The 23,361-nt window shown below is 44.8% G+C and overlaps 1 protein-coding gene across 1 annotated transcript; it reads right to left on the reverse strand.

Annotated features, from left to right (window-relative positions):
* Nucleotides 1-8,493: 8,493 nt before the first annotated feature.
* Zg16 (zymogen granule protein 16) lies at nucleotides 8,494-18,096 on the reverse strand. Its single transcript, XM_075972320.1, has 3 exons — nucleotides 18,007-18,096; nucleotides 9,835-9,964; nucleotides 8,494-8,920 (listed from the first exon to the last, which is right to left on the reverse strand). Exons 1-3 carry the CDS (start codon nucleotides 18,023-18,025, stop codon nucleotides 8,629-8,631), a joined length of 441 nt encoding a protein of 146 aa, XP_075828435.1. The 5' UTR covers nucleotides 18,026-18,096; the 3' UTR covers nucleotides 8,494-8,628.
* Nucleotides 18,097-23,361: the final 5,265 nt, after the last annotated feature.

A 23,361-nucleotide genomic window follows, 5' to 3' on the forward strand; every position in this document is an offset into this window, starting at 1 on the left:
AGGACACAAAAGAAAGTAGCTGCTGAACTTTGTTAAGACAAAGTGGAGAGTCCTTCAAAATTCCTGCTTCATAGAAAAGTCTATTGCATTGCCAGGCCTGCAGACCGAAGATGGATGCGCTAATGTCACAGAGGAACCTTGGTTGATTGTCCAGGCAGACAGGTGTTTCTGTCATTCTATAGTTTTGGAGGATGTTTGTTCTGCATTTTCTTTTTACTCAGGTAGTTTTATCTCCTTCTCAGATTGCTGATGGAGTCAATGATGAGTGAGTTATAGTCACAGTTTTCTGTTACCAAATTCAGAGAAAAGTCACAAAGGGGATATAAGATATATGGGGTCAAGAGACTTAAAAGCTTAAATTGTTCACTTAGGAGAATGTTTTGAGGTCTAAAAAGATAATTTTGAGATGGTAATACAAGTTATGATAGAAAATGATTTAGGTATATAACTTTGGACTAAGAAAGGATAGATAATGGTGTACTTTCTCCAAATTTGCCAACCACAAATGGACTGGACATTGTTAATGTCATTTTTACCTGATAATTGTTCTTACTGTATTAGAGTTCCACCCTTTCCTTTCTATTTAGACAAAAAGGGGAAAATGTTGTGGAATAGCCTTTTTGTACACTATGAAGATGTGTTACTCTGTTTGGTTTAATAAAAAGCTGAATGGCCAATAGCTAGGCAGTTATTCCAGGCACAGAGGACACTGGAGAGAAGAACGGAGATGCCAGCCAGATGCAGAGAAAGCAATAGGTGCAGGAGGACAGGTAAAAGCCATGAGTCACATGGCAACACATAGATGAAATGGGATAATTTAAGTTTTAAGAGCTCGTGGGATAAGTCTAAACTATAGGCTGAGCTGTTATAATTAATTATAAAAGTCATTGTCATTTTTTTGTGAGTTGGTGGCCCAAAGAAAAGTCTTTCTACAGAGGCTTGCTTACAGGTTCAGAGGCTTAGTCATATTAACATCATGGCAGGAAGCATGGTGGCAGGCAGGCAGATGCTAGAGCAGTAGCTGAGAACTACATCCTGATCTGTAGATAAAGATAGAGGTTAGCATAGTGTTTTGAAACCTCAAAGCCAACCCCCATGATACACTTCCTTCATCAAGACCTTACCCCTTAATCCTTTAATCCTTTCAAATAATGCCACTCTCTGGTGACTATGTATTGAAATATATGAACTATGGGAACCACCACAGCTGGTTCACAAACAAGACACAACAAAAAGCTCCAGAGTGGTCTCATTAACTCTAGACAGAAAAGGATGTATTGTCTTGAACAGCAAAATTTGAAGCTTGTTTTAGAAAATATCAATATTTGCCAAATTGCCACACTGATAACTGAAGAAACTGTTGTCTGAGGAATCTGCATGAGACAGTCCACCATGCCTTGGTAGCACCCCTAAGGCTGGTGAGCTTGGGTGGGCTGCAATTTCACACAGCAGCTTTACCCTACCCCACCTCCCACCACTACCACATTGGACACTGCAGCTTCAGCTCTGCTAGCCAGCAGGTTTTCTCTGAAGAATGTCCCATCCACCAGCTCATTTACTTTGCCCACAGCCACTCTTCTCGGTTTTAAGCTGTGTGATGGAGGAGATGGGGAGTCCAGCTGGAAATCAAGGATGCAATGATGAGCGGACTCAGTTTTATGTAGCACTGGGAATCAGACGCAGAGCCACAGGCCCCTGAATATGAGATTCATATTATTAGCCAGGCGGTGGTGGCACATGCCTTTCATTCCAAAACTTGGGAAGCAGAGGCAGGCAGATCTCTGTGAGTTTGAAGCCAGCCTGATCTACAAGAGCTAGTCCAATACAGGCACCAAAGCTACAGAGAAACCCTGTCTCAAAAAACAAAACAAAGCAAAACAGAACAGGTTTATTTATTTATTCCTCCCCAACATAATATTATTTTTTGTTTGAGAACTTCATGCAGTGCACCCCAATCACACTCATTTCCTATCCTCCCAGGTCCACCCTCGCACCCCCATACCCCTGTCCTAAATTCACCAAGTCCAGTTTGTGCTGTCCATAAACTCATTGAGCATGGTCACCTCCCAGTGGCCAGTCCTTGAACACATCTGAGTCCCATGTTGTCCCCTGGTGCTCCACCCACCAGAAATCATCAGTTATAAAGAGCTACACTTTATCACATTTTAAAGGATTTACTTCAGTGACCTCCTATCTAGACTTTCTTGTAGACAGATGTTTCTCTCCCGACTGCCCTTTCCCAAATATCTGGCAGCCGCTTCCCAAATAATTGACTCAGAGGCTGAATATGAATTATAAATGCTTTGCCAATAGCTCAGGCTCGTTACTAGCTAACTTACACTTAAATTAACCCATATTTCTATATTCATCTCCACACAGTGGTACCTTTATTAGCATGGCACATTCATCTTCTGCTTCTTCTCTATTTGTTTGGTGTCTCCTGACTCCACCCTTCTTCCCAGCATCCTTAGTTTGGTTGCTCCACCTATACTTCCTGCCTGGCTACTGGACAGTCAGTGTTTTATTAAACCAATTCAGGTGACAAATCTTTACAGTAAATAAGAGGATTATTCCACAACATTATCTTTTTCTTTTGGAAGTGGGGTGGGGTGGGGTGGGGTGGGAGATTGTCACAGATGCCTTCAATGTCTCTGATTCTCAGTTATGAGTCCTCAGTCATGAATACCACTGTAAATGAAGTTACCTTGCCTGTTATGGGCTAGCATCAGCGCAGACCATAGAGTGTTTTTGTTGTTTGCTTTTTTAAAGACAAGGTCTCTCATTGTGGCATTGGCTGTCCTGGAAGTCACTATGTAGACCAGGCTGCCCTCAGATTCATGGATATCTGCCTGACTATGCCTCTCCAGCCCTGGGATTAAAGACAATCTCCACCATGCTAAGTATTATATTTTATTTTATGTGAATGAATATTTTCCCTGCATGTCTGTCCGGGCACTACATGTGTACCAGAAGAGGGTATCAGATCTCTTGGAACTGGAATTAAGATTGTGAGCTGACCAGTGGGGGTAGTACATGCCTTAGATACCAGCACTTGGGAGGCAGAGGAAGGAGGACTCTGTGAATTCAAGGCCAGCCTGGTCTACAGAGAGAGTTCCAGGACAGCCAGGAGTGTTCCACAGAGAAATCCTCCACCCCACACCATGAAAAGATTATGGGCTACCAGTTGAGTGTTTTGAGTACAGGAAGTTGAGTCAAGGTCCTCTGCAAGAGCAACCTGCTGCACTTTCCCCCTTCCCTCCAAACTGTCTCCCAAACACTGCTAAAAACTTCTTTTTCTAAAATATATATGGAAATTGTTGTTGTTGTTGTAGTTGTTGTTGTTGTTGTTGTTGTTGTTCTTCTTCTTCTTCTTCTTCTTCTTCTTCTTCTTCTTCTTCTTCTTCTTCTTCTTCTTCTTCTTCTTCTTCTTCTTCTTCTTCTTCTTCTTCTTCAGACATGGATTCTCTGTGGCTTTGGTGCTTGTCCTGGAACTAGGTCTTGTAGACCAGGCTGGCCTCAAACTCACAGAGATCCTCTTGCCTCCGCCTCCAGAGTGCTGGGATTAAAGGCGTGTGCCACTACAACCACCTGGCTAATGGAAATTCTTCAAACACATGTCTTTTGCCAAAAAAAAAAAAAAATAAAAGGTTAAGAATGCTGGTTGTTAAAGCGAGAGGGTCAGAGGTCAAATCTCCTCCATAGAGTCAGGTGTGGCCATTGGAATGCCTGCAGCTTCAGCATTGGGGAGGTCACTGGGCAGAGAGCCCAGCCAAAATAGTGAACTTCAGGCTTAATGAGAGACCATGTCTCTAAACAAGGTGGCAGCATGTGACAGAAGACACAATGATGACAGTGATCTCCCCATGCACACACGTGCGCAAGTGTGTGTACCTGTGTGCATTGTACACAATGCACACAAAAAGAAAGAAAAAAGATAAGAAAAATTAAAAAAGGTGAAGAGCAACAGAAGATATGTGATATCAACATCTATCTATTACATGTGATATCAAAATCTATCTATTACATGTGATATCAACATCTATTACATGTGATATCAACATCTATCTATTACATGTGATATCAACATCTAGCCTCCACACAGGTGAGCACACACTCATCACACATATGCACATACTCATTACATGTCATTACATGTACTCACACACACACACACCGTAGACTATATCCCTACTCCACATCACATACTTTAAAGGGGTGAATTTCATGCTAAGTAATTTACATATAAATAAAGGACAATGGCATAATCTCCTTCATGTAACTGTTTGGAAGAACTGTTTGGGGACATGGCTCTTTGATAGAATGTTCACCTAGCATGTCTGCAGCCACAGTATTATGTAAATGGGACGTGGTGGCATACTTCTGGAACCCAGACTTCATCAGCTCCATGCTGCTACTCATTAAACCTGTTAGTGTTGGAGAACTCAGAACTGGGATCCGAAGAATTATTTTCAAAGTAACGTTCTATCTTTGCTGAATTTATCTAGTGGCCCATATTCTCACCAACCCCTTATATTCATGAATGCCCACAGTGGAAAGCTCCCCTCTTGCCCCTTTATCTATTTATTCATGCATTGAGGTTTCTGAGAAAGTGTCTCACTGTATCCAGGACTAACCTGTAGCACGAATAATAAAAACCCAGAGACAGGTATTGGGGTCCAAGCTGAAGATCAGAAAAGCAAAGCAGCCATTCACTAGAGACCTTTTGCCTCTACCAGATCTTCGGACCGAGTGTGCAAGATGCCGACTGTGAATCCTCAGACTCCACACTCCACTGAGTCCTGTCTCTTCCCCTTTCTATTCCTCACTCTGCCCAGCCATAACGTTTCTATCTCCATCTTCCCAGTGCTGGGATTAAAGGTGTGTGACTCCCAAGCCCTGGGATTCAAGGTGTGAGCCACCACCACCTGGATCTGTTTCTGGATGGATCTTGTGTAGCCCAGGGAAGTCTTGCACTCACAGAGATCTGTCTGCCTCTGTCTCTCAAATCCTGGGATTAAAGGTGTGTGCCACCACTTCCTGGCCTCCAGCTTCTGATCTTCAGGCAAGCGGTATTTATAAAAATACAAATAAAATATCCTAACTCTAACCTGGAATTCACTCTGTTCCTCAGGCTAGCCTTAAACTTGTGGCAATTTTTTTGCCTTCTGAAGCCTCTTAGCGTCTTACTATGTAGAACTGTTGGCCTTGAACTCAATATGTAGACCAGGCTAGCCAAGTCTCTCAAGTTCTGGATTACACGTGTGCACCACCATGGCTCACTTAGGGTTCCCCCCCCTTTTTTTTAAATTTTAACTTTTGTTTTTTTCAATCCGTTAATCATTTATTAAACATTTTTGTCTCTTCCCCGCTACTGCCTCCCATTTCCCTCCCCCTCCCCCAGTCAAGTCCCCCTCCCTCATCAGCCCAAAGAACAATCAGGGTTCCCTGCCCTGTGGGAAGTCCAAGGACCACCCACCTCCATCCAGGTCTAGTAAGGTGAGCATCCAAACTGCCTAGGCTCCCACAAAGCCAGTACGTGCTGTAGGATCAAAAACCCATTGCCATTGTTCTTGAGTTCTCAGTAGTCCTCATTGTCCGCTATGTTCAGCAAGTCCGGTTTTATCCCAGGCTTTTTCAGACCCAGGCCAGCTGGCCTTGGTGAGTTCCCGATAGAACATCCCCATTGTCTCAGTGTGTGGGTGCACCCCTCACAGTCCTGAGTTCCTTGCTCGTGCTCTCTCTCCTTCTGCTCCTGATTTGGACCTTGAGATTTCTGTCCGGTGCTCCAGTGTGGGTCTCTGTCTCCTTCCATTGCCTGATGAAGGTTAATAATCAGGAGGATGCCTATATGTTTTTCTTTGGGTTCTCCTTATTCAGCTTCTCTAGGATCACTAATTATAGGCTCAATGTCCTTTGTTTATGGCTAGAAACCAAATATGAGTGAGTACATCCCATGTTCCTCTTTTTGGGTCTGGCTTACCTCACTCAGGATAGTGTTTTCTATTTCCATCCATTTGCATGCAAAATTCAAGAAGTCCTTGTTTTTTCTGCTGAGTAGTACTCTAATATGTATATATTCCATACTTTCTTCATCCATTCTTCCATTGAAGGGCATCTAGGTTGTTTCCAGGTTCTGGCTATTACAAACAATGCTGCTATGAACATAGTAGAGCATATACTTTTGTTGTATGATAAGGCCTTGATCTTATATCCTGCCACATTACTAAAGGTGTTTATCAGCTGTAGGAGTTCTTTGGCAGAGTTTTGGGGTCACTTATGTATACTATCATATCATCTGCAAATAATGAAAGCTTAACTTCTTCCTTTCCAATACGAATCCCCTTGATCCCCTTATGTTGTCTTATTGCTATTGCTAGAACTTCAAGCACTATATTGAAGAGGTATGGAGAGAGTGGACATCCTGGAATGTCTTGTTTTCTCCATTGATAGTGAACAATAGCTTGGCTGGGTATAGTAGTTTGGGTTTGCATCCATGGTCTCTTAGCTTCTGCAGTACTTCTATCCACGACCTTCTGGCTTTCACGGTTTCCATAGAGAAGTCAGGTGTAAGTCTGATCGGTTTACCTTTATAAATTACTTGGCCTTTTTCCTTTGCAGCTCTTAATATTCTTTCTTTAACCTGTGTATTTTGTGTTTTGATTATTATATGGCGAGGGGATGTTTTTCTTTGATCCAGGCTGTTTGGTGTTCTGTATGCTTCTTGAATATTCAAAGGAATATCTTTCTTTATGTTGGGAAAGTTTTCTTCCATAATTTTGTTAAAAATATTTTCTGGGCCTTTGAGCTGTGACTCTTCTCCTTCTTCTATTCCTATTATTCTTAGGTTTGGTCTTTTTATTGTGTCCCATATTTCCTGAATGTTTTGTGATGAGAATTTGTTGGCTTTGCTGTTTTCTTTGATCAGTGCGTTTATTTTCTCTATGGTGTCCTCAGAATCTGAGATTCTTTCTTCTATATCTTGTATTCTATTGATTATGCTTGTTTCTGTAGGCTCTGCTCGTTGACCTAGATTTTCCATATCCAACTGGTCCTCAGTTTGTGTTTTCTTCCTTGCTTCCATTTCAGTTTTCAATTTTTGAACTGTTTCCATTACCTGTTTGATGGTTTTTCTTGGTTTCCCAGGGTATCATGTATATATTTACTCATTTCTTCAAACTTTTTGTTATACTTCTCATCCATTTCTATAAGGGCATTTTTCACATGTTGTTTAAGGGACTCTATTGCTTTCATAAAGCCAATTTTTTCCACTTCTTCTGTGTTAGGGTGTTCAAGTCCTTCTGTTGTAAGATCATTGGGTTCTGGTGTTTTCATGTTGTTATTCAGATTATTGGGTGAATTTTTGCCTTGGCGCCTGCCCATCTCCTCCTCTCTAAGCTATCTAATGGGTCTTTTAAAACCAGATCAGGTTTATCTGCTGGCCAGGGGTTCCTCTTACAAAATGCCCTTGCTCTGTTTACTGGCTCCTGCCGGGGGCCAAGATCCCTCTCACCCCTCAGAAGGGTCTTCAGGGACAGGACCCGGCTCCTCGTTTGCCAGGGACCTCACCAACCAAAGTCTTTGATTTAATTGTAGTGGGGCGATCTGCTTTCAGTGTTGAGCACCGAGCCGGCCCCCGCCGCCTGCGGCTTGCATCGTCTTGTTTTTGATTTCTTGAGACAGGTTCTATTTCTGTAGCCCTGGCTGTCCTGGAACTCACAGACAGCTACCTGCCTCTGCCTCTGCCTCCTGAGTGCTCCCATTAAATCTGTCTACCCACCATGTCAGGCCAGGGGTTTTCTTTTTGAGCACAGAGTTCACACTACTGGGAATGTGTGAGCTTCCTAAGGAAAGAGTCTCAATTTTGAGAGATCTAAGTTAGAAACACCCAGGCTTGGGAGTAAAATTAAGAGGATCTGGGCTAGGCCAACAGAGTGAAGTCCATGGCAAACTTTAGAAGTTAAGTGGGCTCCAGAAAGAAGAAAGGATAATATTCCCGCCACAGACAGCAAGTGGCTTCACGTAGATGGAAGACGGTGACATCTGGGGCAGGAAAACACTTTTCCAAGCCAAGGAGAAGAGAGCTAGAGAGTGGGTTTTGGTAAGCTGGAATATCTGAGCCTTACCGTAGCCTCTGAGCTCCTATAGGGAAAATTCTCAGGGGCTATCCTTGGAAAGAGTCTGTATAGGCATAATTTTCTCCTATTTTTAATAACATGTAAAGAAAAGCCTCTAGCACTTGTCTTTCTTGTTCTCCCATTTTCCAGATTAATGTTCAAGAACAGCAGATACAGAGAGGCAGTGGTGGAAAACCCCCCTTTAGTACCAGCACTCCAGAGGCAGAGACAGTCAGATCTCTGTGAGTCCAGCCTGGTCTACATAGTGCGTTCCAGGACAGCCAGAGCTATGTAGAGAGGTCATGTCTCAAATTTAAAAAAAATTATTAAAAAATCCAGAAGTAAGATTCACACAATTGTATTAGAATTAAGATGTGAACACGGTCTCAGTCATATCCTTTTATTAAGATATTTGCACATTTGCATGGGGCTTGGTGATAAGGGAGTTCTCCCTCCCACCACAGCACCCCGCCAGAGAGAAAGGTAGGGTTCAGCAAGTGCTGCACTGGCTAGGCTAGACATCCCAGTGTAGACTGATGGAATCGATGAAAATGCCAGATCGGCCACTAATGAAGCGGAGGACGGTTTTGGGGTGCAAGGGAACAGCGGTGAAACAGGTGCCTTTGTCATCTCCAAAACTCAGCTTGCGGCCCTTGTTTGTCACGAAGATCAGCTGCTTCATGTAAATTCTGTATTTGCCAGACACCTGGACCACAGATTCCCCATCTTCCAGCCAGATCTCCTCCATGTTTCCCTGTTGGCCACCCACGTATTCGCTCCACACTGTGCCATAGCGCACTTGGAGACTGGGGGCAGGTGTGAGAAGGAAGAAGGAACACATTGGTTATCATAATCAAGACTGGATGGATGGTAAGGTAGCTCAGCTGGTAAAGCTGCCTGCTGCCAAGCATAACAACCTAAGTTCAACCCCTAGGTCCACATGGTGGAGGGAGAGAACCCATTCCCAGAGGATCCCCTCTGGCTTCCACATGTACAAGGGGACACTTGAGCAATTCCACACATGCGCACAAACATAAAATAATGTATTATATATTTTATATACATATTTATATATTTGATATATACTATACATAATATCCTTTATATGTATATATATTTTATTTTTTTGGTTTTTCGAGACAGGGTTTCTCTGTGTAGCTTTGGAGCCTTTCATGGCATGAGCTCTTGAAGACCAGGCTGGCCTCAATCTCACAGAGATCCGCATGCCTCTGCTTCCTGAGTGCTGGAATTAAAGGTTTGTGCCAACACTGCCCTGCTCAAAACACACTTTAAAGAAGCCTGAGGATTTCAGACACTGGAGAGTGTCCCAGGCGAATCAGCACCGCGTCACAGTTCAGAACTTGGACTAAAAGGAAATGCATTTGTCCCTGCAGGTGATGGAAAGTTCCAGCTAGAGGAAGGAATGGCACTGTCCCAGGACAGACAACAAGCAAAGATTAGGTTGCCCGAAAGAAACATTGAAAAGAGGTTTAGATCTCAGGTTTAGATCCAGCCCAGGTAATGTGAGGCCCCTGAGGGTCCGGGGTTGTGACTTGCCAAGATCATGTGTACTAGGGGACTAAATAGCACATTCTGGACTTGGACTTGGGGTCCACACCACTTCACTGTGACTTACCCAATTAAATAGGTGTGATCCAGAGTGAACGAGACTTTCCCATCCCAGTAAAATCCCACATCACAGAAACAAGAAGATGCTCACCCAGTGATGTAAAATGAATTGAATCGGACACGGATGGCGGTGATGGAACCGTTCAGCTGGTTTGTAGAATGGGAGAACTGCTTTCCTCCTCTGCCTCCATATTCCCCACTATAAGAGGACCTGGACTGAACTAGAGGAGAAAAAAAGGCTTGGAGGGACAAATACTCTGGAAGCCACCCTCATTTCCTCTGCCACCCCAAACCAGTGTCTGACAGCCCTGATGAGTGGCAGCTCATAGGCTGCCTCCCCATGATCCCATGGCCAGTTCTGGGGCATTTCACTTACTGGCATTGCCGAGGCCGAGGCACAAAGAAGGGCTAAGAGAATGATGGCCAACATTCTGAGGCTGCAGTGGGAAGAAGAGGGGAAAGGAGGGCTCATTCCTTTCTTTCCAACCTCATTTGCCCAGGCATCCCTGGCCTGGAATACAGACCTGTGTTGTTCTGATGCTTCACCTCAGACCTAGCCCCAAGCCTAGAGAAAATTGCCGATGGACAGTCCCGTTCCTTCCAGATCTTTTCTAGGCCCCTAATCCTCTGGTTCTCCCTGTTCTGATGGTAAGAACCAAACTACCCTGAAATCAGATGGTTTATGGGCTATCCGAGGCACAGTTAAATCTCTAGTGTCACCTACTCAGGTGGATCTCAGTGAGTTCAAGACCAGTCTGGTCTCCAAATCCAGCTCTAGGACAGCAGGGGCTATTCAGAGAAACCCTGTCTAGAAAAACAATGCACAACTACATAAATAAATAAATCTTAAAAAAAAAAGTAAGAACAGCAAGAACTCAACTCGGAAGTGAGCTCAGAGACCCCGATTTTTTTTTTTTTTGAGATAGGGACTGACTGCGTAGCCCAGGTAGCTTAGAATTTGTACCATCTTGCTTCAGTAGTTAAGTGCTGGTATTACAGGCACATGGTATTAGATTCAGGCTAGTAAGTGCTTTGTTTTATTGACAGCCCCTACTTCCCACTAAAAGGCACAGAATGAAAGATTTAGGCCAGGGATTCTCAACCTGTGAGCCTGACCCTTTGGGAGTCAAAGGACCCTTTTACGGCACTCTCCAAAAACCCATCGGAAACATAGATATAACATTATTATTCATAACTGATGTGGGAGCACATTCTTCTCCTCAGCCAATAGTCTTTAAGATACCAACCCACTTGGGCATGGTTTCTTATAGTGTAAAAAGCAGCAGGAACCGTGTTCCCACTCTCTTGCTTCTTGCTCCCTTTCTGGCTGCTAGACTCTGTTTCCTGTTTGCACTCAGAGGACTGTTGTTTAGGATGGATGATCTGTTAAGTTTTCCCTCTTAAATAAATAACCATTTTTTATAATCAATAATTCTGAACTGGCCACAGAGAAACCCTGTCTCGAAAAACGAAGAAAAAAAATTCTGAACTGCTGTAGGATTGTTTTATGGCATCACATAATAGCAGCAAAATCACAGTTATAAAGTAGAAATGAAACAACTTTATGGTGTGGGTCACCACAACATGAAGAACTGTATTAAAGGGCCCCAGCATTAGGAAGGTGGAGAAGCACAGTTTAGGCAGTTTGCCCCTCCTTTAACTGCTTGTTAATGCCAAAGCTTCAAATGAGGTCTAATTCTGAAGTCCACACATGAATTACCACACCCCTTCTGTGTATACCGACGACATTTGGAGTCAAAGACAATGCTGGCTGGCAGTTCTCTGACCTCAATAGTCACTTAGCCACTCCAAACTTCATTTCTCTCTACAAAAATAATAACTATTTATTACAGAAAAACCATCCAGACTAAAAATGTATATAAAGCATTCAGTAGGTGCCCTGCAAGTCTCAATGTCAGTTGTTGCTATTATGATTATTATTCTCTTTCTTGACACATTTTAATCTCAGCAGCTTGCTTCTACCCAGGATCCTAAGGGACTTCATACTCCAGATTCAGTAGGCACACTCAGCCTGAACCCTATCTGACTTCCTAAGAAATTCAACACACTTTTTTCTTCTTCTTTATTTCTTTGTAGACACATACAAGAAGAGGGCACCAGATCTCATTATAGATGATTGTGAGCCATCATGTGGTTGCTAGGAATTGAACACAGGACCTCTGGAAGAGCAGACAATGCTCTTAACCTGTGGGTCATCTCTCCAGCCCCCGGAATTCAACACACTTATGAGATACCCTTTTCCCTTGGTTTCTATGCCATCCATTTCCCTGACTGTTTTACTAGCTTTTGATTATTCCTTAGTTTAATGGTGTTAAATGTTTCTCCTATGTCCTACCCCCTGTCAGCTTCTGTACTATTAGCATTTTGAGTTGTGTAATTCTTTGCTGTGGGCTCACACTGCAGACTGTTCCACAAACACCCACTAGAGCCCAGCAGCATTCTCTGTCTTTGTCTCCAAGTTGTAACAAGCAGAGCATGTCTCCAGACGCTTCCACGTGCTCCCGGGGCACAAATGTCACCCCAGATGAGACAGCTCAGATTCACTTCACAGGCAACAGCCACCTTCTCTCGACACCAATTACCTTCATTCTCATTTTAAATGAACATCTTCAAGCTGATGATGCCCTTTAGCCCCTTCATAGCAGAGAGCAGACTCCAATTCGCAGTTCCTCTGTCCAGTCTACCATCTACCTTCTCTAGGATGGTTCCAAGGTGCCTCTAATTCCACCTGCACTAAACCTTCCCCACCTAGCTCCCTGCAACAGGTTCCTCACTAAGGCCTCAGACTCCAAACTAGGAATTTTAAACTGTCTTCTGTCTTCCACATAATCATCAATACCTGACAGTTTTTCTTAATTTAAAATTTATTTAATATTTAATATTATGTATGTCTGCGTACCACTGTTGTGGCTAGTTTTATGTCAGCTTGACACAAGCTAGAGTCATCTGAAAGGAGGGGACCTCAATTGAGAAAATTCCTTCAAGCAGTAGTGGTGAACACCTTTAATCCAAGGACTTGGGAGGCAGAGGCAGGCAGATCTCTGAGTTTGAGGCCAGCCTGGTCTACAAGAGCTAGTTCCAGGACAGGCTCCAAAGCTACAGAGAAACCCTGTCTCAAAAAACAACAACAACAAAAAGACCCCCCCCAAAAAAAGCCTCCATAAGATCCATCTGTGGGCATTTTCTTAATTAGTGATTGATAGGCAGGACCCCGCCCATTATGGGTGGCGCCATCCCTGGGCTGGTGGTCCTGGGGTCTATAAGAAAGCAGGCTGAGCGAGCCACGAAGAGCACCCAGTAGATAGTACCTCTCCAAGGCCTCTGCCTCTACACCAGCTCCTGTCTCCAGGTTGCAGCTCCTCTTCAGTTCCTGCCCTGAGTTCTCTCAGTGGTGGGCTACAGTGTGGAACTGAAGCCAAATAACCCCTTTCTCCCTCAGCTTGCTCTTGGTCATGGAGCTTCATCACAGCTATGCTAACTCTAGACAACCCCACATGTGCCTGGTGCCTGTGGAAGCCAGGAGAGGGGATCAGATCATCTGAACTGGAGTTACAGATGGTTGTGGGCTCCCATTGGGTGCTGTGGACCCAATCAGGACCCTCTGAAGGGCATACAATTTTCTTAGCTGCTGAGCCACCTCCCTAGCCTCTGCTCTATCTTTCTAAATATTTATTTTGTTTTGTGAGAGTGGCTGCCTTGAGCTCCCAATCCCCCTGCCTCGGCCCCTGAATGTTAGGGTTACACCAGTGTTGGGGTTTAACCCATCTTTGAGTTTGCAGACCCACACGTATCTGTGGGAATGCATCTAGACATGGAGGCTAAAGGTCAATGTCTGGTGTTCTGCAAGATGGGATGAAACTCAGGTCTTGTGTGTTAATTGGGGGTGTAATCCCCAGCCCCTTGCATCTATCTCACCCCCTAGGCCTGGGAGTTGTATTGGTCTGGACTCCAAATCCCAGCATGCCATATCATGATCCCTCCCTGGGTCATCCTCCCCTGTCATCACCTGTCTCCTGTCTCAAGGACTTTTAATTCCTATTGACTCACCTTGGCAACACTCCAATTTTTCCGAAGTCCTCAGGTGCTTACTGCCTGGTTCAAGACTTTTGCCTCAATCCAGTTCACCCAGTGGTTAACAACCCTTACAATCTCCTGCCTAATGTCCCTCCTACCACCTCCTACTTTACAGTTCTAAACCTAAAAGATGACTTCTTCACTGTCCCTTTACACCCTGACTCATACTTCCTCTTTGCCTTCACCTGGGAGGACCCTGACTCCCGGTTCTCCAGAGAGCTTATATGGACTGTTCTCCCTCGGGGTTTTCAGGACAGCCCCCATTTCTTTGGCCAAGATCTGGCTCGAGATCTCTCAAACTTTAACACAGGTTCCAGCACACTCCTCCAGTGCGTGGACGACCTACTTCTCTGAAGTCCTACATTGTCTCTGTCCCAACAGGCCACCTCTGCACTCCTAAACTTCCTCGGATCCCTGGGATATCTAGTTTCACCAAATAAGGCTCAGCTATGCTCTCCTACAGTGGTATATTCGTGTGTTCAACTTAGCTGGGGGTCTAAGACCCTTACCTCTGAGAGGGTCCAGGCTCTGCGAGATTTACAGCCTCCAACCACAGGGGCTCAGATCCTCTCATTTTTGGGTTTGTTTGGGTTCTTTCGCCCTTGGATCCCTAACGTTTCCATTACAGCCAAGCCTCTGTACCAGGCAGCCAGAGGGATACCCACGGGACCTCTCACCCATATTCCCCTATGGGCCTGAGCCCTTTTGAGTTGCTTTACGGCAGGCCTTTTCTCCTTAACCATCACCTCCCAGTCAAAACTCCTCCACTGGAAGGGTACCTACCCTACCGCTCCCTTTTAAGGTCCCTTCTCCGTTCACACACTGACAGTTGTCTGCCTGCCACCACACCAGTGGACCCTAATGCCCCTAAACCTGCCCCACTCTCCCCAGGGGACAGAGTACTCCTCAAACAGTTAACTCCTAGGTCTCCAGAACCTTGACGGACAGGACCTCACACGGTAATCCTCAACAACCCCTCGGCTGCCAAGCTCTTAGGACACCGATGCTGGTACCATCTCTCCAGGCTCAATAAGGCATCTACTCAGGACACTTGGTCTATCCAGCAGACAGGACCTTTCCACCCTCTGGTTTTCTAGGATGCCACAATGAAGGGCCTACCTGCTCCTCATCCTGGCACACTCATCTTTGGTAATAACAATATTTTCTTCCTAGACACTTACTTTCTCACCTCCCCCAAGGAACAGATGCCTGATGTCTCCGGAATGACAGTACATGGGATGCCTTTCCAGCCACACCTCTAGCTGAGCTTGGATCCACCAACACCTAGCTCTCCCCTTCCCCACATCACCCTATACCTGCAGGAAGTAGCCAGACTTGAGTCAAAGCCCCTTTTTCCTAAGAGAGCCTAAATTATTGGTCACAATTATCACTTCAATTTCCTGTCATCCCTCTATCCAAAGAGTCTGGAATGTTAAGTTGGTAACGTAGCCTCCAGCCCCTCGCTTGTTGTATTGGTCTGGACTCCAAATCCCAGCACGCCAGGTCAGGACCACTCCCAGAGAGTATTAATGTGAGCTCCCAGAGAAGAATCACGTGGTGGGTACCCCCACCCCCACCCCCATCCCCGTGTTCGTGTTCGCCGGGCCACCTGAGAGCACAGGAATCCCATTAAACCTGGATATTTATTAATTTGGTTTGTTGTGATTTGGCTTGATTGGGATTTTTGCTTCGGCAGAGAGCTCGCATTAGGAAATATTCCTAACATTGTGATAAGGACTTTGCCCAACCAAGCTATCTTCCCAGGCCACTCCTCTCTTTTAAGAGGAGAAAAATGAATCAAAGAACATTTTGGCCTTCTTTATGTCTAAATAACACTAGGTCTTTTGGTCCTTTTCAAGGTTGAGTAAATCCTACCCAAACTTTGAAACCTGCTTTGACCACTATTTTCTTATTTCTCTGTTTATGTGTATGAGAGTTTGGCCTGCTTGTATGTATTTCCACCGTGTACATGCCTGATGCCCTAGTATCCCCTGGAACTGGAGTTATTGAGAGGTGGGAGCCACCATGAGGTGCTGGGAACTGAACCCAGATCCTCTGGAAGAACAAGTACAGCCCTAACTATCACTATGCTTCTTTTTGTTGTTGTTTTTGGTTTTAAGAGAAGGTTCCCTCTGAGTAGGCCTGCCTGTCCTGGAACTCACTTGTGGACCAGGCTGTCCTTGAACTTAGAGACCTGACAGACCGCCTGTACCTCCTGAGAGCTGGGATAAAGATGTGGGCCGCCACCGCCCTGTGGAAGTATCATTTCTTTGAATAAAAAGACTTTTCAAACTGGGTGGTGGTGACACATGCCTTTAATCCCAGCACTCAGGAGGCAGAGGCTGGCAGATCTCTGTGAGTTTGAGGTCAGTTTGATCTACAGAACAAATTCCAAGACAGCTCCAAAGTTACACAGAGAAACCCTATCTCAAAAAACAAACAAAACAAAACTAAACTAAATAAAAGCCTTCTCAAAATACCAAAGGATTTGTTTCAACTTCTACAAGTTTGTCTATCTTCCATTGTTTTCATCTATTACATTAGTTCATGAGAATGCTTGGAAATGATCGTAGCCACCTCTAGGAAAGGAGGAGCTTACATTCAAACACTTCAATGTTTACTATGTATCGGAAACAAGGGGGCCTCAGCCTGTATTTGGGCATAATCAAGGAAAGTGCTTTGCTTGAGTGTGAATTTAGACCCCTGTGGATTCCCAAAGAAGCCAAAGGTCAGAGAGTTTAGAACTTGTTTGTAATTTATACTAGGTTATAGTGCTTCTAACTCAAACAAAGGTCCCACTTAGCTGTAAATCAAAGTTTTGTTCTCTCCGGGCTATTGTAAATGGGTGTAGAAAATTGCCAGACCTTGTGCTCCTGACGTATTAAAGTAGTTGGTTGCTACCTAAAACAAAAGTCTAAGGATCCAACTAAATTCCAATTCCTTTCACGGAAATAACTTGGGATTTCACCCAGGCAGTGGTTTGCCTGCAGAGTATTTGGTCTTGGGCGTGAGTCAAGGGCGTGAGTGGTGAATGTACCCCATGACATGCAATTTGTATGTTAATGCAGTTCTTTTGTTCTACTCCTACCTTTGAAGTCAGGGGTATATTAACCAGTTGACAATTAAACACGGCGAATTTTCAGTACTCACTGAAATTCCCTCCTGATACTATCCTATTGTTTCTGCGTTTTATTATTTTCATTTGCATCTTTGTATTCTTTACTATATTTCTAAATTCTCGTGCCTCCACTCTGGAAGAAAGGTATTTTTGTCGAGGCTGGCCCTGGACAGACCCCCCAGTACTGGCTAGTTGTGTCACCTTGGACTGAACAAGCTACTTAGCTCATTATGTCTGTTTCCTCTTGTCCAAGTACAGGAGGCTGGTGAGCCTTAGAGGTTAAGAGAGTCTACTGCTCTTCCAGAGGACCCGGGTTTGGTTCTCAGCACACATCAGGCAGCTCACAACACCTTTAACTCCAGCCCTAGTGGACACAACTCCCTCTTCCGGCTTCTGCGGGAAACCACACACAGGTGGCGCACAGAAGATAAAAATAAACCTTTTTCTTGAAAGCGGTTACCATCTCGGATCTCTGTACAAACATTAAAGGATTCATTATAAATGCTTGCAGCTGTGCCTGGGGCGTGGCGTTCTCCTTATGTCTGCCTCCCCCAAAGGCTGAGCAAACAGCAGTTACAGACCAGAATTCGGTCTAAAGAAAGGAAAGACAGGCATATGCAAATCCACTTAGAAACGATTCTGAAATTCCTGACAGCCTTTCCAACATGAAAATAGCATCCAATTCCCCGCAAAGAGGGAAAGTTCAAGTCTTTAATTTCTTTTTGCCGGAACTCACAGCGATGCCCAGCAGAGCCTTCGGGCGGCCCGGCGAATCCCCTGAGATCTCTGGGGACCCAGACACCAGGTCTCTTCACTGCTCACTGCTCACAGATGGGGTGGCTGCCCGGCTTTACAGACGAAGCAAACGGCAGCGCACAAAGTGTGCAGACGCTAGACGGGCACCGGAGCCCGGGCAGCGGATCTCAACCGGGCTTAATAAGGCTGGGAGTGGATGAATAGGGTTTGCGGCGTCCACCCCCGGCCTTCCGCCCCGCGCCCCGGCACCCTGGATTCTTCGCGACAATCGCCTCGCCCTCCCGGCCCGCGCACCTGAATTGGCCGCCGCCATCTCTCGCCGCCTCGGCCTCGCCTTAGCCCCAGTGTCCACAGGACTCCTTTCTTCGGGACCGGTTCATCTCTTTTGAGTTGCCCGGGTCCCGCCCCTCCTTCAGATTCGACCAGTCACGACTTCTCACTGCCCAAAGCCTCTGTTTTATCGCCCTACAATTCCGCCTTCTTGGGCTCACTTTGGGTCCCTAAAGCAACGCTTCCCAGGGATAGGCCCTGCCTTCTGTGACTAAGTGTTGAGCACCCAAGGGTGCTGCACCTTCAGGATTTTGGATTTCCAGGCACGGAATTGGCAAAGTGCAGACTTTTCCTCCTCAGCTACAAATCTTAAAGCCCTTGATTGCTTTTACCGTAATGTTCTCAGCGCTGAATAGACAAGTTTTGCCTTTTGAAGCGGACGTGATCTCTATAGAGCCCTGGCTGTCCCGGAGTGACAGGGCAAAGGTTTCTCTGTGGTAACCTGAAATTGACACGCTCATCCCTTTTCTACTGTGGGAAATTACCCAACCCTGTTCTAGAAATTTGGGGTTGAAATGAGCCAGCTAACTGCATGCTTTTGGCTTCAGTTAAACTGCTTGTTTTACTTTTCCTTGCAACTGCCAACCGGGATGTCGTTTTTCTGTGGTTAAAAGCCTTAAAAGCTCCCTGAAAGATGCATCTGAGGCTTCTCCGTGAGGAGTTTCTCTCCAGGCATTTGCAGATCGGCTTACTACAGATTCTCAACTCGGATTTTGGTTATGCTATCCCGCAACACTGGAACTCACTAGGTAGAACAGGCTGATCTCAAAATCACAAAAACGTCCCTGCCTCTGCCTCTGCCAGATTAAATGACACCACCATGGCCTTCTGTTTCTGCGTTTGTTTTTCAAGAAAAAAAGCCCGATTTCTTCAGTTCAAGGCTAAACTGGACCTGGTCTACAAAGTTCCAAGACAGCCAGGACTACACAGAGACACCCTGTGGCAAAAAAAAAAAAAAAAAAAAAAAAAGAAAGAAAAAAAGAAAAGAAAAAAGAAAAAGGAGTTGGAGGAGGAGAAGAAAAAGGGTATCACTGCACCACCATTGCCTGGCCAGGGTTTAGAAGCTCACCCTAGCAACTCATACCTTTAACCCCAGCACTCGGGACTCTGTGAGTTCTATGTCAGCCTGGTCCAACAGTGAGTTCAGACATCCAAGGATACACAGAGAAATTCAGTCTTGAAACAAAAATGAATAATAAAAGCCAAGATTTTGATTTATGGTCTATAAAGGGCTTTTACAATGTAAAAGTGTTGGTTATTTTTTATTTTGTGAGACAAAGTATCTTTATGTAGCCTTTCCTGTCCCAGAACTCACTATGTATACTAGGCTGTTCTCAAACTCACAGAGACAGGTCTGCCTCTGCCTCCCTAGGGCTGGATTAAAGCCAGGATCTAAGTATTGTGCTACCATGCTCAGCTCAATTTAAAGATATTGCTTGGCATTATTTACAGTTCTAGAATGGGACCACATTCCACACGGTAAAGAACTGATTGGTTATGGTCTGTTGACTTTAGGTGAACTGCAATACCATGGCAACAGAAGCTGGGTTGTTCGGAATCTTGCTTATTACCTTTTTTGAATTCTCGAATGGAAACTTTCTGTTTGATGTTGAAAAAACTTTTCATCATTCTGATTTTTTTGTTGTGGTTATTGTTTGTTTGTTTGTTTATTTATTTATTTATTTATGTATTGAGACAGGGTTTCTCTGTGTAGCCCAGGCTGGACTCACAGAGACCCGCTTAACTCCGTGTTGAGTGCTGGCCTTAAAGGTATGAGCTGCAAGGTCTGGGCTTCTTTCTTTCTTCCTTTCTTCTTCTTCTTCTTCTTCTTCTTCTTCTTCTTCTTCTTCTTCTCCTTCTCCTTCTCCTTCTCCTTCTCCTTCTCCTTCTGTTCTCCTTCTCCTTCTTCTTTTTCTTCTTTTTTAATGGGTCAGGATCTCACACAGTACCCCAGGCTGGATTGGATCTTACTATGTAGGCCAGATTTACCTCACACTCTAAGCAACCGTACTGCCTTAGTCTTTCAATGCTAGGATTGCAGGTTCGAGTCATAACTCTTGGCAAAAGAAAAGATTTAAATGTTTTCACCACACAAGACAGTATACAAGCATAGATTTGCTTTCTTTTTTTCTTTTTTTTATAGATTTATTTATTTATTATGTATACATTGTTCTGTCTGCATGTATGCCTACAGACCAGAAGAGGGCGCCAGATATCATTACAGGTGGCTGTGAGCCACCATGTGGTTGCTGAGAATTGAACTCATGACCTCAGGAGGAGCAGCCAGTGCTCTCAACCACTGAGTCATCTCTCTAGCCCCCAGATTTGCTTTCTTAATCATTCCATATTGTAAGTATATATCAAAGCATTACGCTGCACTGCATGTATAATTTGTATCTTTCAATATAAAAGCACTTTGTTGTGGGGGTCTTTTGTTTGTTTACTTCAAGACAGGGTCTCACTGTGTTGCTCTGACTGTCCTAGAACTCTCTATAAAGACCAGGGTGGCCTCAGACTCACAGAGATATCTGCCTGCTTCTGCTTTCTAAGTGCTGGGCTTGAAGGTGTGTGCCAGTATTGTAATTTAAAAACCAGGGAAAAGGCGCCATGCAGCAGAGTGCATGTGAAGGGGTTTTTATTAGGGGGAAGGGGATGGAAAAAGGTGGACAGAGACAGGGGAGACCGGCCTCTGGGGAAAGGAGGAAGAGTGAGAAGGAGAACCCGAGAGAAGCAGAGCAGGAAACAGAGACATGTTCATATTATTAGCCAGACGTTGGTGGCACATGCCTTTAATTCCAGTACTTAGGAAGAAGAGGCAGGCAGATCTCTGTGAATTCAAGGTCAGCCTGGTGTACAAAAGCTAGTTTTAGGAGAGGCTTTTTTTTTTTTTTGGTTTTGGTTTTTTTGAGACAGGGTTTCTCTGTGGTTTTGGAGCCTGTCCTGGAACTAGCTCTTGTAGACCAGGCTGGTCTCGAACTCACAGAGATCCGCCTGCCTCTGCCTCCGAGTGCTGGGATTAAAGGCATGCACCACCACCGCCCGGCTCAGGAGAGGCTTTAAAAGTACAGAGAAACCTTGTCTGGAAAACCAAAACAAAGGAAAACCAAACAGGTTTATTTATTTATTCCTCCCCAACATAATATTTTTTTGCTTGTTTGAGAACTTCATGCAGTGCGCCCTATGACACTCATTTCCTATCCTCCCAGGTCCACCTTTGCACCCCCATACCCCTGTCCTAAATTCACCAAGTTCAGTTTGTGCTGTCCATAAACTCATTGAGCATGGTCACCTCCCAGTGGCCAGTCCTTGAACACATCTGAGTCCCATGTTGTCCCCTGGTGCTCCACCCACCAGAAATCATCAGTTATAAAGAGCTACACTTTATCACATTTTAAAGGATTTACTTCAGTGACCTCCTGTCTAGACTTTCTTGTAGACAGATGTTTCTCTCCCAACTGCCCTTTCCCAAATAATTGACTCAGAGGCTGAATATGAATTATAAATGCTTTGCCAATAGCTCAGGCTCGTTACTAGCTAACTTACACTTAAATTAACCCATATTTCTATATTCATCTCCACACAGTGGTACCTTTATTAGCATGGCACATTGATCTTCTGTTTCTTCTGCATCTGGTTGGCATCTTCTGACTCCACCCTTCTTCCCAGCATCCTTAGTTTGGTTGCTTCACCTATACTTCCTGCCTGGCTACTGGACAGTCAGTGCTTTATTAAACCAATTTGAGAGAGAAATCTTTAGAGTAAAAAGGAGGATTAGTCCTGTAGTAATAGGAGCGGCGGGGCTGTGTCCCCTGCACCCCGGCCGCCTGGCTAGCTTATGCCCCGAAATAACAACACAAAAATTGTATTTATTTAAACACTGCTTGGCCCATTATATCTATCCTCTTCTCGACTAACTCTTGCACCTGGACTAGCCCATTTCTAATAATCTGTGTAGCACCCCAAGGTGTGCTTACCGGGAAGATTCTAGCCTATGTCCATCCTGGGTCTGAGCTTCATGCATCTGCCTCAGAGAGCAGAGCTATGCGTCTGCCCGGGAGAGGGGAGCATGGTGTCTCTGAGCTCACTTCCTCTTCCTCCCAGCATCTGTTCTGTTTACTCCTTCCACCTATGTTTTAACCTATCAGGGCCAAGTAGTTTCTTTATTGCTTAACCAATGAAATCAACAGATTGATATATGACACTCCCACATCATATTCCACAATATTTTCTTTTTCTTTTGAAAGTGGGGTGGGGTGGGGTGGGGTGGGAGATTGTCACAGATGCCTTCAATGTCTGATTCTCAGTTATGAGTCCTCAGTAATGAATACCACTGCAAATGAAGTTACCTTGCCTGTTATGGGCAAGCATCAGCGCAGACCATAGAGTGTTTTTATTGTTGCTTTTTAAAAGACAAGGTCTCTCATTGTGGTATTGGCTGTACTGGAAGTCACTATGTAGACCAGGATGGTCTCAGATTCACGGATATCTGCCTGACTATGCCTCTCCAGCCCTGGGATTAAAGACAATCTCCACCATGCTAAGTATTATATTTTATTTTATGTGAATGAATATTTTCCCTGCATGTCTGTCCAGGTACTACATGTGTACCAGAAGAGGGTATCAGATCTCTTGGAACTGGAATTAAGATTGTGAGCTGGCCAGTGGTGGTGGTACATGCCTTTGATACCAGCACTTGGGAGGCAGAGGTAGGAGGACTCTGTGAGTTCAAGGCCAGCCTGGTCTACAGAGAGAGTTCCAGGACAGCCAGGGCTGTTCCACAGAGAAATCCTCCACCCCACACCATGAAAAGATTGTGGGCTACCAGTTGAGTGTTTTGAGTACAGGGAGTTGAATCAAGGTCCTCTGCAAGAGCAACCTGCTGCACCTTCCCCCAAACTGTCTCCCAAACACTGCTAAAAACTTCTTTTTCTAAAATATATGGAAATTCTTGTTGTTGTTATTGTTCTTCTTTTTTTTTGACACAGATTCTCTGTGGTTTTGGTGCTTGTCCTGGAACTAGGTCTTGTAGACCAGGCTGGCCTCAATCTCACAGAGATCCTCTTGCCTCCGACGCCTCCAGAGTGCTGGGATTAAAGGCGTGTGCCACCACAACCACCTGGTTAATGGAATTCTTCAAACACGTGTCTTTTGCAAGAAAAAAAAAGGTTAAGAATGCTGGTTGTGAAAGTGAGCGAGAGGGTCAGAAGTCAAATCTCCTCCATAAAGTCAGGTGTGGCCATTGGAATGCCTGCAGCTTCAGCATTGGGGAGGTCTCTGGGCAGAGTGCCTAGCCAAAATAGTGAACTTCAGGCTCAATGA

Source organism: Microtus pennsylvanicus, chromosome 5 (assembly GCF_037038515.1).
Source record: "Microtus pennsylvanicus isolate mMicPen1 chromosome 5, mMicPen1.hap1, whole genome shotgun sequence".
Taxonomy (NCBI): Eukaryota; Metazoa; Chordata; class Mammalia; order Rodentia; family Cricetidae; genus Microtus; species Microtus pennsylvanicus.